Source organism: Peromyscus maniculatus, chromosome 1 (assembly GCF_049852395.1).
Source record: "Peromyscus maniculatus bairdii isolate BWxNUB_F1_BW_parent chromosome 1, HU_Pman_BW_mat_3.1, whole genome shotgun sequence".
NCBI lineage: Eukaryota > Metazoa > Chordata > Mammalia > Rodentia > Cricetidae > Peromyscus > Peromyscus maniculatus.
In genome coordinates this window covers 50,003,114-50,025,815 of record NC_134852.1, presented here as the reverse complement: position 1 = coordinate 50,025,815, position 22,702 = coordinate 50,003,114, and the positions used below count along the sequence as shown (strand labels likewise).

The 22,702-nt window shown below is 45.2% G+C and overlaps 1 protein-coding gene and 1 non-coding gene across 3 annotated transcripts in view; both read right to left on the bottom strand.

The window, feature by feature from the left end:
- Nucleotides 1–3,076: 3,076 nt before the first annotated feature.
- On the bottom strand, nucleotides 3,077–3,150 carry Trnat-agu (transfer RNA threonine (anticodon AGU)). The gene has a single exon. It is a non-coding gene; the product is annotated as a tRNA-Thr (tRNA).
- A 1,270-nt stretch (nucleotides 3,151–4,420) lies between these two features.
- The window catches only part of Wdr88 (WD repeat domain 88), a 41,749-nt gene continuing 23,467 nt past the window's right edge, over nucleotides 4,421–22,702 (bottom strand). Inside the window, exons 8-11 of one of the 2 annotated variants that reach the window (XM_006985029.4) lie at nucleotides 20,997–21,079; nucleotides 19,144–19,212; nucleotides 12,261–12,353; nucleotides 4,421–4,792 (exon numbers count right to left, since the gene is read on the bottom strand). In XM_006985029.4, the coding sequence (XP_006985091.3) occupies nucleotides 4,652–4,792; nucleotides 12,261–12,353; nucleotides 19,144–19,212; nucleotides 20,997–21,079 (386 nt within the window). In that variant the 3' untranslated portion in view covers nucleotides 4,421–4,651. Of the gene's footprint in view, nucleotides 4,793–12,260; nucleotides 12,354–19,143; nucleotides 19,213–20,733; nucleotides 20,878–20,996; nucleotides 21,080–22,702 lie in introns of those variants that run through there. The other variant, XM_076577740.1, reaches the window with a different exon arrangement.

Genomic DNA, 22,702 nt, shown 5'->3' with positions numbered 1-22,702 from the left:
TGTTTTCTTTAGAATATATATTAAATAAACACTGAAGGCACTAGAAGATAAATCTGAGGAAAAAATAAATATCTATAGATTTAAAAGATAATGATGATTTACCAATTACATGTTGACACAAATGACACTTTTACCAAACTATTTACCACACAGAACAAGTTCAGTGTGAAGAAAAACATTGTTTTACATCTTTACAAAGCCCTTTCCTGCACTTGGCTCAGTCTGGGAGGAAGTGACTGGACCTGCCTGGACTGAGTCTACCAGGTTGATCGCAGTCCTCGGGGGAGGATTTGCCCTGGAGGAGGTGGGAATGGGGGGTGGGCTGGGGGTAAGGGGAGGAGGTGGGAGGGGGGAGGATAGGGGAACCTGTGGCTGATATGTAGAACTGAATGGTATTGTAAAATAAAATAAATAAAATTTAAAAAAAAAAAAAAAGCCCTTTCCTGGTAGACCTCACAGAAAGACCATCAATAGCTCTTTCCATTCAGTCTGTTGTGATACGTTATTTGGGGTGATGAATATGAAGAGATCCGGTAGAAGAAGGAACAAGTGGCTGCATTGAGAGCCTGGGCCAAGGATGGTGACAGAAGCTCTTCTAGGAGATGACACACTGACTGTGTCCTCGCTGAGGACATGGACTTTTCCCACAGAGGACCCTGGAAAGAGCTTTCCAAACCCGCATCGCACTAAACGCAGAGGCTTCCAGGCAGGGACACTGTAGCAGGAATCTTAGAAGGTCTTAATAAAATCAAACCCAGAGCCAGGTATTGGGTTAGAGCTGGAAGATCAGAGAGGCAGAACAAGCCACAGCCACCTCACCTTGCCAATTCCTCAGCTGATCCTGGTTCCTCAGACTAGAAGCCTCTGAGTCCTCATCCAGAATGAATCTCAGCTGAACTGCTGCTCAAAAGCCTACAAGCTTAACAAGGCCCTAGTTCCTGGTCCTCACGCCTTAAATACCTTTCTGCTTCCTGCCATCACTTCCTGGGATTAAAGGTTCTTGTTACCACATCTGGCTGTTTGCAGTGTGGCTTTGAACTCACAGAGATCCAGGCAGATCTTTGCCTCTGCCTGGATTAAAGACGTGTTTGCCACCATTTTCTGGCCTCTATATCTAGTGGCTGTTCTGTTCTATTCTCTGACCCCAGATAAGTTCGTTAGGGTGCACAATATTTTGGGGAACACAGTATCACCACAGGACACCTCAGCAGTTTTAAAGGAACAGAGGCAAGGTTGGTTAACATCTTGTTTCTCTTCTGGCTTTGCTTACTGCTTGGGGATGCTTGCCCAGACGGCTTCCAAGTCATCATACATGTGCTTCCGTCACTCACAAATGCTTCTCTTCAGAGCGGAGCTTTCCTAAGCCCCATTTCAGCCTGATCCCCTGAGTTTGTTAGCTTTTCACTACTGTAGAAAAACATCTGCAATTTCTTTTTTTCTCTCTTTTTATTTTATTTTATTTTATTTTATTTTATTTTGTTTTACAATACCATTCAGTTCTACATAGCAATTTCTTAAAAAGAGGATTAAGGACACAATTTCAACCATTTCAGTCCATGGTTGAGAGGGGGAGGGGGAAGAGACAGAGAGAGAGATCAGGATGAGATTGCTTCCAAAGAACTGACCCTGGTGACCTTCTGTTGGGCCTTATGGCCTTATGTCTCAGAGTCTCTACAACCTCCCAAACAGCACCACCCGTGTGGATCACGCTCATCACATGATCCTGTGACAGACATTTCATATTCAAATCATAACAGCATCTAAGTACTCCAAAGCCCCGGACCCGCTAGATGAGCTTGAACTAAGGCAGCCCCAGAAAAACTCAAGCGTGGTTTCCATCAAACCCTTCACTAACTGGATTCCACTGAACGTCCCTGTTAGCTCTGCAAAATGTGGAAATATCCCCCACGCTTTCCTTGGCAATGTCAATCAAAACAACGAAGTTGCAAAGGGCAGGAACCGACTGAAACAAACAAACATAAACAAAATCACACAGTGAACCTATAGGAGAAGCAGAACGAATTTCCTCTGCGACAAGTGAATTTCTTGTTCATCCCAGCTTACAATAACCAACTCAGTATTTGTCAACTTGATCATAGTGGTCAAGTAGAAACCAGTGTGTTTAAATTTCAGTCTTTTCCCCAGCTGGAGAGACGCCCCACAGCCACCCCCAGTAGCCGGGCGACAGCAGCAGCAGCAGCAGCAGCAGCAGCACTTACGTATTTTTCCTGGGCATTGTGTTTTTTCACATGCTGCCCTATCTAACCAAAACCCCATGCACATCCCGCTGTGTGGCTTAATGGTGGGTTAACGCAACTACTTTATTTGCCACTTTTCGGCTTAAGATATTTTTTCTATTACATTTATTTATTTGTGAGCATATGTGTGGGTACACATGACCAACAGTACGCATGTGCAAATTTTCAGTGGTCAGTTCTCGCCTTCCACCCTGTTAGACCCAGGCATTGAACTCGGGGCATCGGGATCGGCAGCAAAGCATCTTTATCCACTGAGCCATCTCACCAGTCCTTAAGATGATTTAAAATGATTTATAGAGTTGTAACCTCAATTGTGAATCAAAAAGTATCGGCGTTCGGAGCATAGTCAAGCCCCACACTAGAGCACCGAACCATCCCCCCGTCCGCAGGGTTTTTTGTTTTTTGTTTTTTTTTTCTTTTGTTTTGTTTTTTAATATGTTCTGCAGATGCAGACGGACTGGTCAGATCTGATGCTACAAGGTCCACTTTTTGAGACTCACTTGGCCTCGCCAAACTGTCCTCAGTATGCCGAGCGTTAGTACCCACTGAACGGCGGCAGGAAGAGGTGATGAGCATTCTTTACAAGATTGAGAAGCCAAGAGGTCGTGGAGGCTCCTCACCGCTGTGGGAGCACTCGGAGGGACAGCTATCTGGCGACCTCCCTCAAGCGGCAAAGCCTAACAGGCAACACAACAACACAACAATTTAGTCTTCAGCTAAATTGTCTTCCTCGGCTCACTCTTCCTAACAGAGGAGCCGGTGAGAACTCTTGCAAAAATGAAAGGTAACACAAAAGAGCGTGTTATACAACACAGCCAAGGCACCGCTGGGATTCGAACCCAGGATCTCCTGTTTACTAGACAGGCGCTTTAACCAACTAAGCCACGGCGCCACATGCACGAGCAGTGCGAGAAACCAGTTCCCATTTCTAGTGACCTCATGAGTTTTGCGCATGCGTACGCGGTCTTATACGGACAGTGGCGCGCATGCGCCTTGCCGTCCCTCGTTTGTGTAGGCATCTGAAGGAACTCGGGACATTTTAATCGGCTTCCCGGAGCGGGCAGAGTGGGACCGCCCTCGTTTCCGGGTCACAGTAGCATTTGTTTTGTGCTCTGTCTTCTGCGGGTCAAGAGAGTTCATTGGCTGGGAATCTCAGCGGAGCTCGCAGCTGCCCCAGAGACACCCCAAAATTCCCCAGTACGGCCGGGCTGCTTATCTTCTTGGGTGTCAAGAGAGCTGCGGACCGCTTCTCCCGGATCCAGAGAGAGAACGAGATCCCAAGTGGGCTCTGGGCGATTCGAAGACCCCACACGATGTGATCAAGTCAGACCTTCCCCATCCAGGCTGGGTTGCCATGCCAGCCTTGCCTTTGGCAGCGAAGTCAAGCACTACTGATGCATTCCTCTGGCCTTAGCACCAGTGGGAGACTCATTCGCTGAACTGACCTATGCAAAAATGAATGAATTGTGCACAGAAATGTTTGGCTAGCGTTGTTTGCAATAATCTAGGTGTCCATCATTGGGGACCGTGTGGGTGCATGCATTCTAATCAACCCCAGAGCTAAGGTGGTAATGAATACACTCATCGTGGTTTTTTTGATGAAAGAGGCCTCAAAACTATCTGGAAGTAGGCTGGAGAGATAGCTCAGTGGTTAAGAGGACCCAGGTTCAACTCCCAACACCCACATGGTAGCTCACAATCATCTTTTCCAGGGAATCTATCCCCATCTTTTGGGCTCTATGGGTATTGAATACATGTAAGGCCTGAATACATACAGGCAAAACACCCATACACATAAGAAGGAAGGAAACGACTAAGTCCCACTGACCCCTCAACACCATTAACATAGAGGGCCAAGGCCCTAGCTCTTGAACCTGGAAGGGAGAAACCATATCCAAACTATAGCAATCACAAAGCCTTGCCATCCTCGTCCACAGCGTGGGCCCCACACATCACATTCACTTGACAAACATGTCCAAGAAGTGCACATGCCCGTCCCAGGGCCACATTACAGGGCAGCTCCAGACTCCACAATATTAGCTCACAAGGTGTTCCAAAAATGAGACAGATGGACACTGAGATGGAAAGCTCAGAAGTAGCAAACTGCTTCTACAATCACACACACACACACACACACACACACACACACACACACACACACGTTTTTGAAAGGAATCTAGATTTATTCTATTTTAAAACTAAAAGTGCTCACCCTTAAAGGATTTGGGGGGTGGGGGTCAAAGAGGCGGCACCATTGGGAGAGTCTAGTCATGGCCTGGCTGCTGCCTCAGTTTGATAGGTCCACTCAGCTGGGCAGGGGACTCAAAGCAGGTCCCTGCAGAACGCTGCAGACCGTGCCCTGTGCTGAGGTTGCTCAAAGGGCCCCACGGCCATCAGCTGTCCTTACTCTCTTCCAGTGACGATGAGGAGGAGTCAGATTCTACGCCCTCCTCTCTCCGGCAGAACATACACCGCTTGGCTAATATAGAAGACTCATTTTCGAAGGTGGAGAAAAACTGGTCACAGCTTTTGCACTGCCATGGGGTATTTTCCAAAAACAGAAACGATGTACAGGTCAGAGGGAGATGAAGCGGTGAGTGTGGAATCCCACCTCCCACCACCCAGCTGGCCTGGACTGAGCCAAGTCAAGGCCTCCCCTCTCCCGAGTCCCTCACTCCACAAACTGCCCCGGGCAGGCTGGGAGCACAAGACCAGACACAGTTTTCTGCCCAGCCTTTCCCTCCAACGCTAGGAGGGTAGCGAGGGCTGGCCCTCACACAGCCACGTGCTTGGGAGGAAGGAGACAGGGTTGTGTCCAGCCCTTGTCCAGTGTTCCCTGGACAGAGTGGTCCTGAGTGGACTTGTGGGCCCCAAGAAGTGGCCTGAGTCCCTGATATGCTAAGGATGCCTGACTTGCAGGATAGGGTTAGAAAGAAGCAAGGTGAGCAGGTAAGGATGCTTTTGTTTGTTTTTCAGTGGGAGGAATTAAAACCAGGACCTTGTACGTGTTAGGCCACTGAGCTACATTCCCAGTCCCACCCCCACCCTGGTGTGTTTGTGTGTGTGTGTGTGTGTGTGTGTGTGTGTGTGTGTGTGTGTGTGTGTGTGTTTAATTTTGAGTTAGGCTCTCAATATATATCTCAGGCAGACCATAAGCATAAATCCTCCTGCCTCGGCCTTCTGAAAAGCTAGTGGTATAGGTGTGTGCTACCTGGCTAGCATTCGAGATTTACGAACTAAACAGGGCTTTTATCTATTTCTCTGTTTGTTAAGGGCATCAGGTCCCCTGGAACTGGAGTTGGGAATGGTTATGAACCACCATGTGGGTGCTAGAATCGAATCTGGGTCCTCTGCAGGAGCAGAAAGCGCTCTCAGCTGCTAGACCATCTCTCTAGCCCCCATTTATTGGTTAGGTTTTTGGAGACAATGCCTCACTAAATCTCAGAGGCTGACCTCCAACTAGTGATCGTCCTGCCTCAAGCTCCTAAATATTGGGCTTACAAGAGGGAGCCAACTTGCTCAGGTCCAGACGAGGATTTCAGCCAGCTGATGTGGGATCTGAGTGGTCTCCTCCATGCTGAGTCTCTTTCTGGCCAAAATACCGTCCAGCAGACACAGATGCTCACCTGTCTCATTGCTACCCACTATTAAGCCAGTGATTCGGGCAGAGACTCTCAGCCCACATCAAAGGCTGCTCAGGGGTCCCAACACTAGAACACTAATACCTCTTCTGGGGACACGCACACAAACCTGCAAGGTGTCATGTCCATATCCTGGCACTCCGTGCTCCCATACTTTGCTCCCCTTAAGAACTCAGGGCAAAACTTATGGGACACTATGAAAGCAGTGCTAAGAGGAAAATTCATAGCTCTAAATGCACACATAAAGAAGATGGAGCAATCCCATACCAATGAATTAACAGCACAACTGAAAGCTCTAGAACAAAAAGAAACAAACTCACCCAGGAGAAATAGATGCCAGGAAATAATCAAATTGAGGGCTGAAATCAACGAAATAGAAAACAAGAGAATAATACAAAAAATCAATGAAACAAAGAGTTGGTTCTTTGAAAAAATCAACAAGATAGACAAACCACTAGCCAAATTAATCAAAAAGCAAAGAGAGAACACCCAAATTCACAAAATCAGAAATGAAAAGGGAGACATAACAACAGACAATGAGGAAATCCAGAGAACCATCAGATCATACTTCAAAAGCCTGTACTCCACAAAAATGGAAAACCAGGAAGAAATGGACAATTTTCTGGATAAATACCAAATACCAAAATTAAATCAAGACCAGATAAACCATTTAAATAGACCAATAACCCCTAAAGAAATAGAAACAGTCATCAAAAGTCTCCCAACTAAAAAAAGCCCAGGACCAGATGGTTTTAGTGCAGAATTCTACCAGACTTTCAAAGAAGAACTAATACCAATCCTCTTCAAAGTGTTCCACACAATAGAAACAGAAGGAACACTACCAAACTCTTTTTATGAGGCTACAATTACCCTGATACCCAAACCACACAAAGATGCAACAAAGAAAGAGAACTACAGACCAATCTCCCTCATGAACATTGATGCAAAAATACTCAACAAAATATTGGCAAACCGAATCCAAGAATACATCAAAACAATCATCCATCACGACCAAGTAGGATTCATCCCAGGGATGCAAGGATGGTTCAACATACGGAAATCAGTCAATGTAATACACCATATAAACAAACTGAAAGAAAAAAACCACATGATCATCTCCCTAGATGCTGAAAAAGCCTTTGACAAAATCCAACACCCCTTCATGATAAAGGTCTTAGAAAGAATAGGAATACAAGGAACATTTCTAAACATAATAAAAGCAATTTATAGCAAGCCAACAGCAAACATCAAATTAAATGGAGAGAAACTCAAAGCGATACCACTAAATTCAGGAACAAGACAAGGCTGTCCACTCTCCCCATATTTATTCAATATAGTACTAGAAGTTCTAGCTAGAGCAATAAGACAACAAAAGGAGATCAAAGGGATACAAATTGGCAAGGAAGAAGTCAAACTTTCACTATTTGCAGATGATATGATAGTATACATAAGTGACCCCAAAAACTCTACCAGGGAACTTCTACAGCTGATAAACTCCTTCAGTAAAGTAGCAGGATACAAGATCAACTCAAAAAAATCAGTACCCCTCCTATACACAAATGATAAAAGGGCTGAGAACGAAGTCAGAGAAACATCACCCTTTACAATAGCCACAAATAATATAAAATACCTTGGGATAACACTAACTAAACAAGTGAAAGACCTTTTTGATAAGAACTTTAAATCTCTAAAGAAAGAAATTGAAGAAGATATCAGAAAATGGAAGGATCTCCCATGCTCATGGATAGGCAGGATTAACATAGTAAAAATGGCAATCTTACCAAAAGCAATCTACAGATTCAATGCAATCCCCATCAAAATCCCAACACAATTCTTCACAGACTTGGAAAGAAAAATACTCAACTTTATATGGAAAAACAAAAGACCCAGGATAGCTAAAAGAATCCTATACGATAAAGCAACCCTTGGAGGCATCACCATCCCGGACCTCAAACTCTACTATAGAGCTATAGTAATAAAAACAGCTTGGTACTGGTATAAAAACCGACATATGGACCAATGGAATCGAATTGAAGACCCTGACATTAATCCATGCACATATGAACACCTGGTTTTTGACAAAGGAGCCAAAACTATACAATGGAACAAAGAAAGTATCTTCAACAAATGGTGCTGGCATAACTGGATGTCAATATGTAAAAGATTACAAATAGATCCATATCTGTCACCATGCACAAAACTCAAGTCCAAGTGGATCAAAGACCTAAACATAAATCCAGTTACACTAAACTTAATAGAAAAGAAGATAGGAAGCACTCTTGATCGCATTGGCACTGGAGACCATTTCCTAAATAAAACACCGACAGCACAAACCCTGAGCACAACCATTAATAAATGGGACCTCTCAAAACTGAGAAGCTTTTGCAGGGCAAAAGACACAGTCAATAAGACAAAAAGACACCCAACAGATTGGGAAAAGATCTTCACCAACCCCACATCTGACAGAGGATTGATCTCCACAATATATAAAGAACTCAAGAAACTAGACATCAAAGCACTGAACAGTCCAATTAAAAAATGGGCTAAAGAGCTAAACAGAGAATTCACAAAACAAGAACTACAAATGGCTGAAAGACATTTAAAGAAATGCTCAACATCCTGAATCATCAGAGAAATGCAAATCAAAACGACTCTGAGATACCACCTTACACCTGTTAGAATGGCTAAGATCAAAAACACCAATGACAACAAATGTTGGAGAGGATGTGGAGCAAAGGGAACACTCCTCCACTGTTGGTGGGAATGTAAACTTGTACAACCACTATGGAAATCAGTATGGCGGTTTCTCAGAAAATTAGGAATCGAACTACCTCAAGACCCAGCCATCCCACTCTTGGGCATATACCCAAAGAATGCTGATACATACCATAAAGATACATGCTCAGCTATGTTCATAGCAGCACTATTTGTAATAGCCAGAACCTGGAAACAACCTAGATGCCCATCAACGGAAGAATGGATGAAAAAAATGTGGTACATATACACAATGGAGTACTACTCAGCAGAGAAAAACAATGAAAGCATGAAATTTGCAGGCAAATGGATGGAACTAGAAAAAATCATCCTGAGTGAGGTAACCCAAACCCAGAAAGACAGTTATGGTATGTACTCACTCATTGGTGGATTCTAGATATAAAATGAACAATCAGACCACAACCCATAGAACCATAGAGGCTATATATATAGCATGGAGGTCCCTAGGATGACTGTGGCATATAATCAATTTCAGTTTTACTCAATTATTGAAAAAAAAATAGCCAAATGAATGGAAACACATGAACTATGAACCAAAGGCTGAGGGGCTCCCAACTGGATCAGGCCCTCTGAATAGGTGAGACAGTTGATTGGCTTGATCAGTTTGGGAGGCAACTAGGCAGTGGGACCAAGTCCTGTGCTCATTCCATGAGTTGGCAGTTTGAAACCAGGAACTTATGCAGGGACACTTGGCTTAGTCTGGGAGGAAGGGACTGGACCTCCCTGGACTGAGTCTACCAAGTTGATCACAGTCCTCGGGGGAGGACTTGTCCTGGAGGAGGTGGGAATGGAGGGTGGGCTGGGGGTAAGGGGAGGGCGTGGGAGGGGGGAGAATAGGGGAACCCATGGCTGATATGTAGAACTGAATGGTATTGTAAAATAAAAAATATATATCACAAAAAAAAAAAGAAATTAAAAAGATCTCATACCAGCAACTTAACAGTACACCTGAAAGATCTAGAACAAAAGAAGCAAATACATCCAAAAGGAGTAGATAGCAGGAAATAATCAAACTCATGGCTAAAAATCAATAAAATAGAAACAGAACAATATAAAGAATCAATGAAATAAAGAGTTCGTTCTTTGAGAAAATCAACAAGGTAGACAAAATCTTATCCAAGCTAACTAAAAGGTAGAGAGAGACTATCCAAATTAACAAAATCAGAAACAAAAAGGGGGACAAAATAACAGACACCAAAGAAATCCCAAGAATCATTAGGTCATACTTCAAAAATCTGTATTCCACAAACTTGAAAATCTGAAAGAAATGGAAAATTTCTCTATAGATACCTCTGAACAAAGTTAAATCAAGATCAGATAATTTAAATAGACCTATAAACCCTAAGGAAATAGAAGCAGTGATTAAAAGCCTCCCAACCAAAAAACACCCAGAGCCAGATGGTTTTAGCTCAGAATAATACCAGACCTTTAATAAGAGCTACTACCAATACTCCTCAAATTATTCCACAAAATAGAAACAGAAGGAACATTTCTAAATTCATTTTATGAGGCCACAGTCACCCTGGTACTCAAACCACACAAAGACTCAACAAAGAAACAGAATTACAAACCAATCTCCCCCATGAACGTTGATGCAAAAATACTCAATAAAATACTTTCAGACTGAATCTAAGAACACATCAAAAAGATCTTCCACTATAATCAAGTAAGTTTTATCAGAGTGCTGTGGGATGGTCTGTATGTCAAATCTGTTGCTCTGATTGGTCAATAAATAAAACACTGATTGGCCAGTGGCCAGGCAGGAAGTATAGGTGGGACTACCAGAGAGGAGAATTGAGAGAACAGGAAGGTGGGGAGAGACACTGCCAGCCGCCACACCATGACTAGCAGCATGTGAAGATGCCAGTAAGTCATGAGCCACATGGCAAGGTATAGATTTATGGAAATGGATTAATTTAAGCTATAAGAACAGTTAGCAAGAAGCCTGCCACGGCCATACAGTTTGTAAGCAAAAAAAAAAAAGAACTCAGGGCACTGGGAAGCCCAGCAGATCCTGCCTGGGACAGACAGACCTTCTGAGAAACCCAGCTGCTGAGGTTTCTCCTGTCAGTTTGGAACAGTGGAACTCAGAGGCTTCATTTCCGCTACAGCTCCTGTTGGACCCTTTAAAATGAGGACCTTTACCTACCTTCCCCGCCGCCTATTACCGAGGTTCAAACTCTGAATGAGAGGCTCATGGAGCAGGCAGCTCCGGGCCAGCCCGGATGTCAGGGAGAAGACTGATGGCCATTGCTCTATAGCTTCCAGGGTCTAGGAACTAACAAGGCCACAAGAACCTAAGAAGCCAGCTAGCCACAAAGACAAGGGTGTCCTGTTCCCTCACCTCAGTGCTGCCCCACACTGGCTGTTTCAAGGAGCCATGGCTTCTAGCCAGAACTTCTGAGAGCTTGGAGTGGCCACCTCTTTTGCCTCTGTGGCCATCCCCGGCAAAGCTAACAGTGTGCCAACCCTGCCACCCAGCTCTTGTACTGAACAATGATGGGTTCCTGGGCCTTCCACATGGGGAAGCAGGGGTCTGGCCAGGGTGTCTACAGATGGAGCACGGCACACTTGCAGAGGGTCCAGCCACTCATCTACCGACTGCAGGGGGCTCCCTCGGCCTTTCCCCTTCTGCGGACCTTCACTGTCCCAGCCCGCTCCAGGGCAGACCAGACCTGCTGAGGCCTCTGACCCTGCACGGGCTCTTCCTGCCACTGGGGTCTCCTTCCCTTAAATAGCTGAACCCCACTCCCACAGACCCTTACCGTCTTCAGGTCTACACACCTGTTGACAGATCCTGACTACCCTGTACAATATCACAGAACTGGAGAGGTGGCTCAGTGGTTAGGAGCCCTTTCTGCTCCTTCAGAGGACCCAGGTCAGGTGTCTCACAACTGCCTATAACTCCAGCTCCAGGGATCTAATGCCCTCTTCTGGACACACACACACACACACACACACACACACACACACACACACCTCACACACAAAAAAGCCAGGGTTAGCGGTAGAGCTCAGGAGACCGAGGCAGGGGCATCTCTGTAAGTTCACGGTCAGCCTGGTGTACATTGCTAGTTGCAGGCCAGCCAGGGCTATGCAGTGAGATATTATCTCAAAATAATAATAATAATAATAATAATAATAATAATAATAATAATAATAGCTTAGAAGTTGGGAGTGCAGTTCAATGCGAGCGTGCTTGCCTATGCCCATGCCGTGAAAGGCCTTGGGCTCTAACCCTAGCACAATAAATAAACAAACAAATCATAAGCTGTGTGCACACTTATAACCCAGCACTTAGAATAAGGGAAGAGAGTCAAGAGTTTCAGGCCAGCCTAGGATATATCAAGAATGTGTCTCAGAAAACCGAGAGAATATGGATAATAAATACCCCAACACCACCCCTTCCCTCCGTGTTACTTTTTCTGAAAGATGACCCTTACCATGTGAGCCTGTGTTTTCCTCATGTCTGGACACTTGTCTCACCTTTGGCCCCGGGGTCCTGCGAATGTTTGCTCAGGGAATAAACTGAATTGGTGAAGGCTAAGGGACCTGTTCCCTGGGCGCACTTTTACCTGATACCAACCTGCTTGACCTTGCAGCCCATGGTCCTCTTGTTCTCAGTTACCAAAGGAATTTTCTCCAGATCTTCAATATTCCACAGTCTCAAGGTGTTGTCCTAGATCAAGTCAAATGGTAAGCCAGGGGTCACAAAACAACAACAACAAAAAAACCACTGTGAAGGCTGTGGGTGTGGCTCAGTCTCCAGCAGCACACAACACAGGTGTGCTGGTACACGACACGCCTGTAATCCCAGCACATGGGAAGCTGAGGCAGGAGGATCAGGAGTTCAGGGCCAGCCTGGGCTACATGAGGGCCTGTGGAACAGCCATGCAGTGGGATAGCATTCCGTGTTCAGGATAAATGAGCTGTCGAGCCCCCCAAAAGACAGGGAGGGAGACTGCAAAAACAGATATTGTTGAGCAAAACAAGCCAGTCTGAAAAGGCTACAGGCTGTCAATTTCATCTATCCAGCAGTCTAGGAAAGTGAACATTATAGACTGAGCATGAACGCAAATTTCTGGAAAACAAACAAACACCACACCTTCCTCTAAGCCTTCTGCAGTGCTCACTGACTGACTAGAACTCAAATGACATGGAGAGGTTGGAATGTTGCAAGTCCAAGGCAGATCGTCACGAGCCGAACCGTCTCTAGCAGCTTTAACAGCCCTCTGTGACGCACCTCTGATGTCATCTAAGGCCACTGTGGCCTTGAAGTAAGTCCTTTGGAATGTGCAGACCTCACTTCTACCAACCAAAAGGCCTGGAGATGAGGCTTCCCCAGGTACCTGCGACCTTCCAACGGAGCTGGGGATGATTTTCTAGGTTCCATTATTATGGGAACTGCTGCCGTGGGGGAGCACAGAATGTGGGGTGACCAGAATCTGTGTTCCTGTGTCACGGTCACTCATGCTTGATACCAGAGTAAACTCTCATCACCTTTGAGGTGAGAGTTACATTTGTGTATGTGTTCTGTGTGCATGTTGTGTGTAGTATGTGTAGTGTGTGTTCTGTGTTCTGTGTGATGTGTGTGTGTATTGTAGGTGTGGCATGTGTTCTGTGTGATGTGTGATATGTGTGTATTGTAGGTGTGGCATGTGTTCTGTGTGATGTGTGATATGTGTGCGTTTTGTGTGTGTGTATGTGTGTGAGATGTCTGATATGTGTGTGTTGTGTGTGTGGTATGTGTGCTCTGTGTGATGTGTAATACATGTGTGTGATGTGTGATGTGTGGTATGTGTGTGTTGTGTGTAGTATGTACAGTATGTTCTGTGTGATGTGTGTTGATGTGTGATATGTGTGTTGTGTGTGGTATGTTTTTGTGTGTGTGTGATAAGAGACAGTTAAAAAGAAACAGTGGCTGGCATGGATTCTGGGGATGAAGAGGGGCTGAATAAGCAGAGCGTGAGAGATTTTTCAGGCAGTAAAAGTATTCTATAGTTCTATAGGCTACTGCAATAATGGCATGTATGTGGTTGATATATTGTGCACCCCAATAAACTTATCTGGGGGTCAGAGAACAGAATAGCCACAATATTAAACATAGAGGTCAGGCAGTGGTAGCACATGCCTTTAATCCTAGCATTCTGGAAGCAGAGATCCTTTGTCTGGATCTCTGTGAATTCAAAGCCACACTGGAAACAGCCAGGCATGGTGACACACGCCTTTAATCCCAGGAAGTGATGGCAGGAAGCAGAAAGGTACATAAGGCGTGAGGACCAGGAACTAGGGCCTTGTTAAGCTTGTAGGCTTTTAGCAGCAGTTCAGCTGAGATCCATTTGGATGAGGATTCAGAAGCTTTCAGTCTGAGGAGACAGAATTGGCTGAGAAGTTGGCGAGGTGAGGTTAGCTGTGTGTGTTCTATCCCTCTGATCTTTCAGCGTTCACCCCAATACTTGGCTCCAGGTTAGTTTTTATTAATAAGACCTATTAAGAATCATGCTACACATGTATTTGACTAAACTCATAGAATGTACAAAACAAAAAACAAACAACAAAAGCCCCAAGGTGGTGCCCACTAATGCCAGCATCAGGAGGCTGAGACAGGGGACTGACAAGGTTAAGGTCAACCTGGCTGAGTATAAGCAAGCCTGAGGTTAGGAGCAGAGAACAAGACTTTGTGAGCTCTGGACTTTTTTTTACTAACAAAATTAATTGCAGGGCTGGAGAAGTGGCCCAGTGGTTAAGAACACATGCTGGGGCTGGAGAGATGGCTCAGAGGTTAAGAGCACTGCTTGTTCTTCCAAAGGTCCTGAGTTCAATTCCCAGTCAACCACATGGTGACTCACAACCATCTGTAATGAGATCTGGTGCCCTCTTCTGGCTTGCAGGGATATGTGCAGACAGAACACTGTATACATAATAAATAAATATTTAAAAAAAAAGAACACATGCTGTTCTTGCAGAGGACCTGAGTTCGGTTCCCAGCATACACGAAAGGCAGCTCACAACTGCCTGTAACGCCAGCTCCACGTGATTTGATACTCCTCTGACTGCACCTGCCTAAATAATAAATAAAAAATTTTTTAAATTCCAGAAAGAAATGCAGTTTTTTTAAAAATGCCCTAGTGAGATTCACTTTCTTGGAATTCTATGGAATTATAAGGTACTGAGTCTATATTGTTTATTGTGTTCATTTATTAAAGCAGCAATAAAAATCTTATTGGCTATGTTGTGTTGCAATTCCTAATAAGCAGTTGAAACTAAATGTCTTATAAAGAGACCAAAGCTGAACTTTGGAGAACAGTTATATTGGCCCCTACCCAGGAGAAGTGGCCGGTTTATCTACAGTCAGTTTCTACAGTGTATCAAGAAGTGTGTCAAATCCTGGCAACATGGCCAGTCCAGGCTACAGGACCTCACATGAGACCTCTCAGAAAACCAAAAACAAGCAAACAAAAGAGTGTCAGGGCTGGAGAGATGGCTCAGTTGGTAAGAGCACTTATTCTTGCAAAGGACTGGAGTTCGCTTCCCAGCACCCACATGGAGCAGGTCACAACCACCCATAACTCTCCTTTCTGGCATCTGAGGCCACTGTACGGATGTGGTGCACACATGAAAATTATGTGTGTGTGTGTGTGTGTGTGTGTGTGTATTTTTTAGTCACCCCTCAGCCCTTCAGCTGAATGTTGGCATTTCAAATCCTTTTCTGGCTTCCTGTGAAGATTTTTGTTTTGTTTTGTTTTTCGAGACAGGGTTTCTCTGTGTAGCTTTGCGCCTTTCCTGGAACTCACTTGGTAGCCCAGGCTGGCCTCGAACTCACAAAGATCCACCTGCCTCTGCCTCCCGAGTGCTGGGATCAAAGGCGTGCGCCACCACCGCCCGGCTTCCTGTGAAGATTTTAATAAAAGCACAGACAACATAAAGCAGAAGCTGGCTGGGAACTACCTAAATTCAACCCAGATTTTCTTTTTGTTGTCCTGGGTTTTTGTTTGTTTGGTTGGTTTTTCGAGACAGGGTTTCTCTGTGTAGCCCTGGCTATCCTAGAACTCACTCTGTAGACCAGGCTGGCCTCGAACTCAGAGATCCACCTGCCCCTGACAGCACTTCCAACTTCAAATCAGACTTTTCTAATTCATCTGCACATTCAACACACCGCGAAGATGTAAATTTTGGCAAAAACCACTCATTCTGTAAACGTTTTACCAAAACAAATGGGAAGCTGAATAGGGCGGCCTGCCTCTCTCCCCTCCGAGTGGGGTAACAAACATGGCACCTTGCTTTTGTGTAGGTTCTGGGATCCGAACCTGGGCCTTCATGCTTGTGCGGCAAAGGCTTTATTGACTGAGCCATGTCTCCAGTTCCATGATGAATTTTTACTCTAGAAATGAGTAAATGTGAGCCATGTCTACAATCTGGCCGTCATCATTTCTGACCTTTGAAATGATGTTAAAATGTTACTTTGTTATACATTTATATTTTTAAGGTATGGGACAAGAACATCCCTGACTTTAAAGTGTACTGAGGATGAGGCTAGAAAGAAGGGCAATAGAGCTGAGTGTGGCAGCACACGCCGGCAATCCCCGCACTGGGGAGGCAGAGGTTGGAGGATCAGTTCTAGGTCATCCTGGGCTACATAATAAGTCCGAGACCGAACTGGGATACGTGAGATTCTGTCGTTAAAAAGCAAAGCAAACAAAATGAACAATAGCACAAATTTATATACTCTTCACCCCCAAACTATTTGGTATCATTTTGTTTGTTGAAACAAGGTCTCCCTGTGCAGCCCAAGCTGGTCTGGACCTCTCCATTTTGCCGGGGCCTCCCAGGTTCTGGGACTGCAGCTGTGTCCCACGGGGCCCCACTGGGCCTAGCCTTTTAACACACACACACAAAAAAAAAAATACTAATTTTGATGAAACCCAATTTTTCTATTTTTAATTGTTTCCTTGATTTAAATAGTCTTAGTTATTCCTGTGTAAATGTGTGTTCATTTATATGCATCATGTGCATGCAGGAGTCTCTGGAGGGTGTCAGATCACCTGGAACTGGAGTTACAGATGGTTGTGAGCTGCTGTGTTAGTGCTGGGAATTGAACTCAGATCCTGTGGAAGAGCAGCCAGTGTTCTTATCCACTGAGCCAGCTCTCCAGCTCCATGTATTCCTGCGCTTCTGTTGCCATACTCCTGACCTCAGAGTCAAGTTTCTCGCCAAAGTTTCCTTCATAGTCTTAAAAATTTAGCTTATAAGTTTAGGTCTTTGATGCATTTTATTTTGCACAATGGCCCCTCAGTGTCCATGAGGAACTGTTCCCAGACCTCCCACAATGAAGGATACCAAAATTAGAAGATGCTCTAGTCTCCTACATAAAATGGTGTGTGTGTGTATATATATATAATTTACATCCATACTCCTATATTCTTTAAATCATCACTAGATTTGTATATAATGCCTGAGAGACTGCAAATGGACATTAGACTCTTGTTTAGGAGATAATGACAAGGGAATTATGGTCTGTGTGTGTCCAGTATAGATACAGTTTTGTTTAGGGTGTGTGTGTGTGGCCAGGCGGTGGTGGTGCATGACTTTAATCCCAGCCCTTGGAATTTTTTTTAAAAGGCAGGGACTCTTTATGTAGGCCAGGCTGTCTTTGAACTCATGGACATCTACCAGTCTCTGCCTCCTGAGTGTGGGATTAAAGGTGTGCACCACTATGCCCATGAGATTTTTAATATTTTCAGTCCAGGTTGGTTGAATCTGTGTGTTGAAACCCACAGACATGGAAGGACCATCTGTGGTATAAGACAAGAGGTCAGCTTCATTCATTTGCATGTAAATGTCCAGTTTTCCTAGCACTGTGTGTGACGATTGTCCCTTTTCCATTGGGTGATTGTGGCACAAAATCATCAGATCAAGTAAGTCATGGCTTATTGATCAGTTCTCTGGTCTGTCCCACTGAACCATCTGTCTGTCCCGATGCCACTTAGCGTTGTGTTAATTATTATGAGTTTAGTTGAGTTTGGAATTTGGGGAGTATGAGCCCACCAGTAACATTGCTGTGAATATTACCATTCAAGATTGTTTTGGGTACTCAAAGACCCTATGGGTTCCTTACACTTGAAGGCCGACTTTGCCATTTTGGGGAGCTGTGGGAGCTATTGGCATTTTGATAGGGATTATATTGAACCTGCACAATACTCTGGGAGCTGGGATTACAGATGTGAACCAACAGAGGTGGCCACTTTTCAAGACATGGAGTGTAAGTAACCTCTGTTTAGTCACCGTGTTTATGTTCTCTTCATAAAATAACCTTATATCTCTGTATTGTAAATATATAGCAATGGCTGGTTACAGTGGAGATATCTGTAATCCAGCACTTGAGATGCAGAGGGAGAAGGATCATGAGTTCGAGGCCAGCCTCAACTATAGGGTAAGAGCCTGTCTCAAACAATCAAGCAAGAATATATAAAATATATGTAAATGGAGTTTTATGTTGTCTGCCTGTTCCCAAATACCCAGCAGCCAGTTCCTAAATTACCACAGAGAGGCTTATATTAATTATAAAAGCTCAGCCAATAGCTCAAGCTTACTCCTAACTAGCTCTTCCATTTTAAATTAACCCATATTCCTTATTTAAGCCCTGCTGTGTGGTAGTACCTTTATAAGCATGGCACGTTCATCTCCTGCTCCCTCTGAATCTGGCAGGTGACTCCTGGCTCTGCCTTTCCTCCTCCCAGCATTCTTTGTTTAGTTGCCACACCTATATTTCCTGCCTGGCTGCTGGCCAATCAGCATTTTATTAAACCAATTCGAGTGACAAATCTTTACAGTGTACAAGAGGATTATTCCACAGCATTTCCCCCTTTTTGTCTAATTAAAAAAGGCTTTAACTTTAATATAGTAAGATTATATACAACAAAAACAGTTATCAAGTAAGAATGACAGCTACAATATCCAGTCTATTTGTATTTGGCAAAATTAACCCTTTGGACTCACCAAGATAGGATAGATAATGGAGTATTTTCTCTGAATTTGTCAGATGCTAATGGACTAGACATTGTTAATGTAATTATTGCCAGTATATATTTGTATATAGTTATTGTACTTATTGCATATAGTTTTTCTGTTAGTTAAAACCTTCATGTTTTGTTTAGCCAAAAAGGGGGAAATGTGTAATATTTTGTTTGTGTTTTGACAAATAAAGCTTGCTTGGAGTCAGAGGACAGAGCTAGCCATTAGTTAACCATAGAGGTCTGGAGGTCTGTACAGAGAGGAGACAGGAAGTGATAAGGTGGGGCAGAGATAGAATCTCGGCCTTTTGGGATGGAGGAACAGAAGAGGAAGGAAGCGGCTGTGGCTGCTCCTGCTTCTCTGATCATTCAGGTTTTACCCCAATGTCTAACTCCTGGTTTTTTATTGATAAGACTTATAACATTTATCATTTATCTGCCAAAGCTTGCTTGCTTTACCTTTGAAGCAGAGATGATCCATTTCTTGTTGCTGCTAATAGCAACATCCGTCACCCAGTCATCATGGCCCTGCACAAAAAATAATTTAACAGAGACCTAGGAGAAATGCTTTATAAAAACAACAGAAACAGGAAGTCAGGAAGCCATAGTGCATCCTTGGTTCCATCAACAGTGAAGACAGAACACAAGCCATGAAGATGGGTGCTTTGTGTCTGCATCAGCTTGCTGTATGTTTTTTAAAATCACGCCACAGTGCTCAGCAGAGGAAGGAGATAAAAGACTATATTCCTATCTGGACCCAGGTCTTCCCTATAGCCCATGTTGCTCAAGAAAGTGCCTCTCCGAGGCTCTATCAGGGAGAGGCTTTGGGCTTCAAGGGATTCCAGAGTCATTCACAGTAGCGTAAACAAATGAAGGGATGTTTTCCTCAGGTCAAAACAAACCGGGGCCAGAGCTGGTAGTAGTGGTGCAGTGCACGCCTTTAATCCCAGCACTTGGCAGGCGGATCTCTGTGAGTTCAAGGCCAGCCTGGTTTACAGAGTGAGTTTCAGGACAGCCAGGGCTACACAGAGAAACCCTGTCTTGAAAAAACAAAATAATAATAATAATAATAATTAATAAATAAAACCAGAGGAGCCGGGTGCATGAACCCCCTATGATGTCTGACTCTGCCTCGGCATCTTTACCATCTCTGGCATTTTACTGGTGGAAAGTGTGGTAACCGTAGGGTGAGAAGAAAAGGAGGAGAGGTTGGGATTGCAGGGCTCAGCAAAAGGCGAGGGAGGTGACTTCGTGGGTAAAGGACTCACCACACAAGCCTGGAAATCCGAGTTCGACCCCTGGAACTTATGTAAAAGTAAGAGGAGAGAACTCACCCTACAAATCTCTCCCGGGACCTCGACGTGTGCACTGTGCTACAAATGTGCTGTCTTCACACACACAGAGGATGCCCACGGTGATAAACTTGAGAATGAAAAGGTCTTTTCATTCTCTGTCAGAGGGTGGGAAAATAGAAAGCAGAGAAGAGAGAGTCTAGAGCAATCCGAGAGGGGACAGAGGGATTATAAGCACAGCGTGGGGGCATTCAGTGTGGAGCTGTTGGTTTGCTAACATGGAAACTCCCTCTGTCTTGGCATTCCCTAGAACTGAGCTTGGACGGACTAGCCTCGGGTGTGTGGGATAGGGGTAAGATGGACATGTGCTACTCAAGGTGCAGACACAGGGTCCCTGAGAACTCGGAGGCTAAAAGTCAGAGGTGACTGAGACACGGCACCAAGGGTACAGGGCTCCAGCCCTAAATTCTTGCCATGTTGGATAATACTTTGCTAACACTGAAGACCACTGGATGCGGGCCTCCTCTGCCGGTGGCAGAAGCCCTGAAGCTGTAGCAGGTCCTCGTGGTGACCTTTGAGTTTCCGAATGGGACCTTGGGTTCTTCCCTACCTACCAAGCGCCTTTGCGCGAGGCCTCTCTACTGCCATCCAGACCTGAAATCATGTGCCGCCTCTTCGTAGCCCACCGCCTACGCGCTGCGGGCCACCCCCAAGCCCCTCTCTGTCACCTCACTCTATTATTTTCTGTCCCCTCGTCAGTGTTGGTGGTTAATTAGCCGATGTCATTTTCCTTCCCCACAAAGGTGTCAGGACATTTAGGGGGCGTCTAGGTCCGTCTCATTGCCTTAGCCTCAGTAACAGACGGCATGCCACCATACCTGTAATCCCAGCCCTAGGGAGGCTGAAACAGAAAGGTCATATGTTTGAGGTTAACCTGAGCTACATAGCAAGATCCTACTCCCCCCCCCCCAAAAAAAAAAAAAACAAGTTAGACTCGTTATGTTGTGCAGGCACTTGTACCTTCAATGACAGCTTCCGGTAACCATCTCCTACGTCCCAAATCGCCACCGTCTTGTCAAAGCCACCAGAAATGAGGATAGAGCCTGCAACACAAAGGTGGGGAGTGGGTGGCCCCTCCGCACTGCAGGAAGGCCGAAGCAGGCTGCAGTGGCATCCGTGAGCACTGCCGTGGCTTACGCTGAAAACATCGGGGCCCCTTCCTGGTGGGGCTTGATGGCGTCCAGTCAACTGCAGCCCCTCCTTTCTTACCCAGGGTAGCCGTGTCCCTCGTAGTTATGGACACCAACAATCAGTCGACCACTGAACCACACTGCTCCTGCCGGTGTGCGCACCTTAGACATGGTGGTGAATGTTGTGGGTCCAGTACTTGGAGTTGGGGGGCATGAGACAACAGAATTTTAAGCCTGAGGCCAACCTGGGCTACAGAGCAGGCCTTGTTTTGTTAATCATTATCTCTCTCTCTCTCTCTCTCTCTCTCTCTCTCTCTCTCTCTCTCTCTCTCTCTCTCTCTGTGTGTGTACATGTGTACACAGTACCAAAAGACAACGTTTTTCTCTTTTTTTGGTTTTTCGAGACAGGGTTTCTCTGTGTAGCTTTGGTGCCTGTCCTGGAACTCACTCTGTAGACCAGGCTGGCTTCAAACTCACAGAGATCCGCCTGGCTCTGCCTCCCGAGTGCTGGGATTAAAGGCGTGCGCCACCACCGCCCGGCTAAGACAATTTTTGAGACTTCTTCTCTTTCTCTTTTTCACCATAGGAGTCCCAGGGATTGAACTCGGGTCACCAGACTTGGCAATAAGTAACTTTACCTGAACCGCCACTTCCCTCAAAGGGCCCTAGCTGCCCTTCATTGCCGAAGAAGACTCCTGTCACTGGTCCCCTGAACCTCATGTCACTTCACCTGGTGGCAGCACCGCACCTTCCTTAAGGAAAGACTCCCCTCTTGTTCTCAGTCCCTCTGGTTTAGAGGATACTAACTCCCACCTCTAACTCCGGAGGCAGAAAAGTTTCCCGATTCTGGCCAATCAGAGCCTTTCATCCACTGCTGTGTGATTGGCTCAGAGACGGGTGTGTGTCTCAGGCTGAGCCAATGGGAGCCTTCCTCGGGACTTGGTGCTGACACCAATGAGACAGAAATCCGCTTTTCCTTGAGGAGTGCCAGTGACCAGGACCAGACTGACTTGGAAATACACGCTGCCATCCTTAGCTCCTGGAGGGGAAGGCGTACAAAGGAGAAGCAGCCGGGCGGGACGGGAACAGGTGTGCAAGACCGCGGCAGGAAGCGTCCTTTCCATAGAGCGGATTCGGGATGAAAATTTACAGGATTGCAGACATTGACAAGTGTTTCCTTCCAGGCAGTGTTTCTGGTCATTTATGTGCATGGGGGCGGGGGGGGGGGGGCGATTGGGGCTTATTAAAATGCAGAATCCTGCAGCCCTTCTCCAAAGACTGAAATTCTGTTGGTCTGTGTGAGCGTCAGATAACTATTTCAACAAGCAAATTATTATTTTTTAAAAGATTTATTTATTATGTGTACAGTGTTCTGTCTGCATGTATCCCTACATGCCATTAGAGGGCACCAGATCTCATTACAGATGGTTGTGAGCCACCATGTGGTTGCTGGGAGTTGAACTCAGGACCTCTGGAAGAACAGCCAGTGTTCTTAACCCCTGAGCCATTTCTCCAACCCCAATGAGCAAATTATTT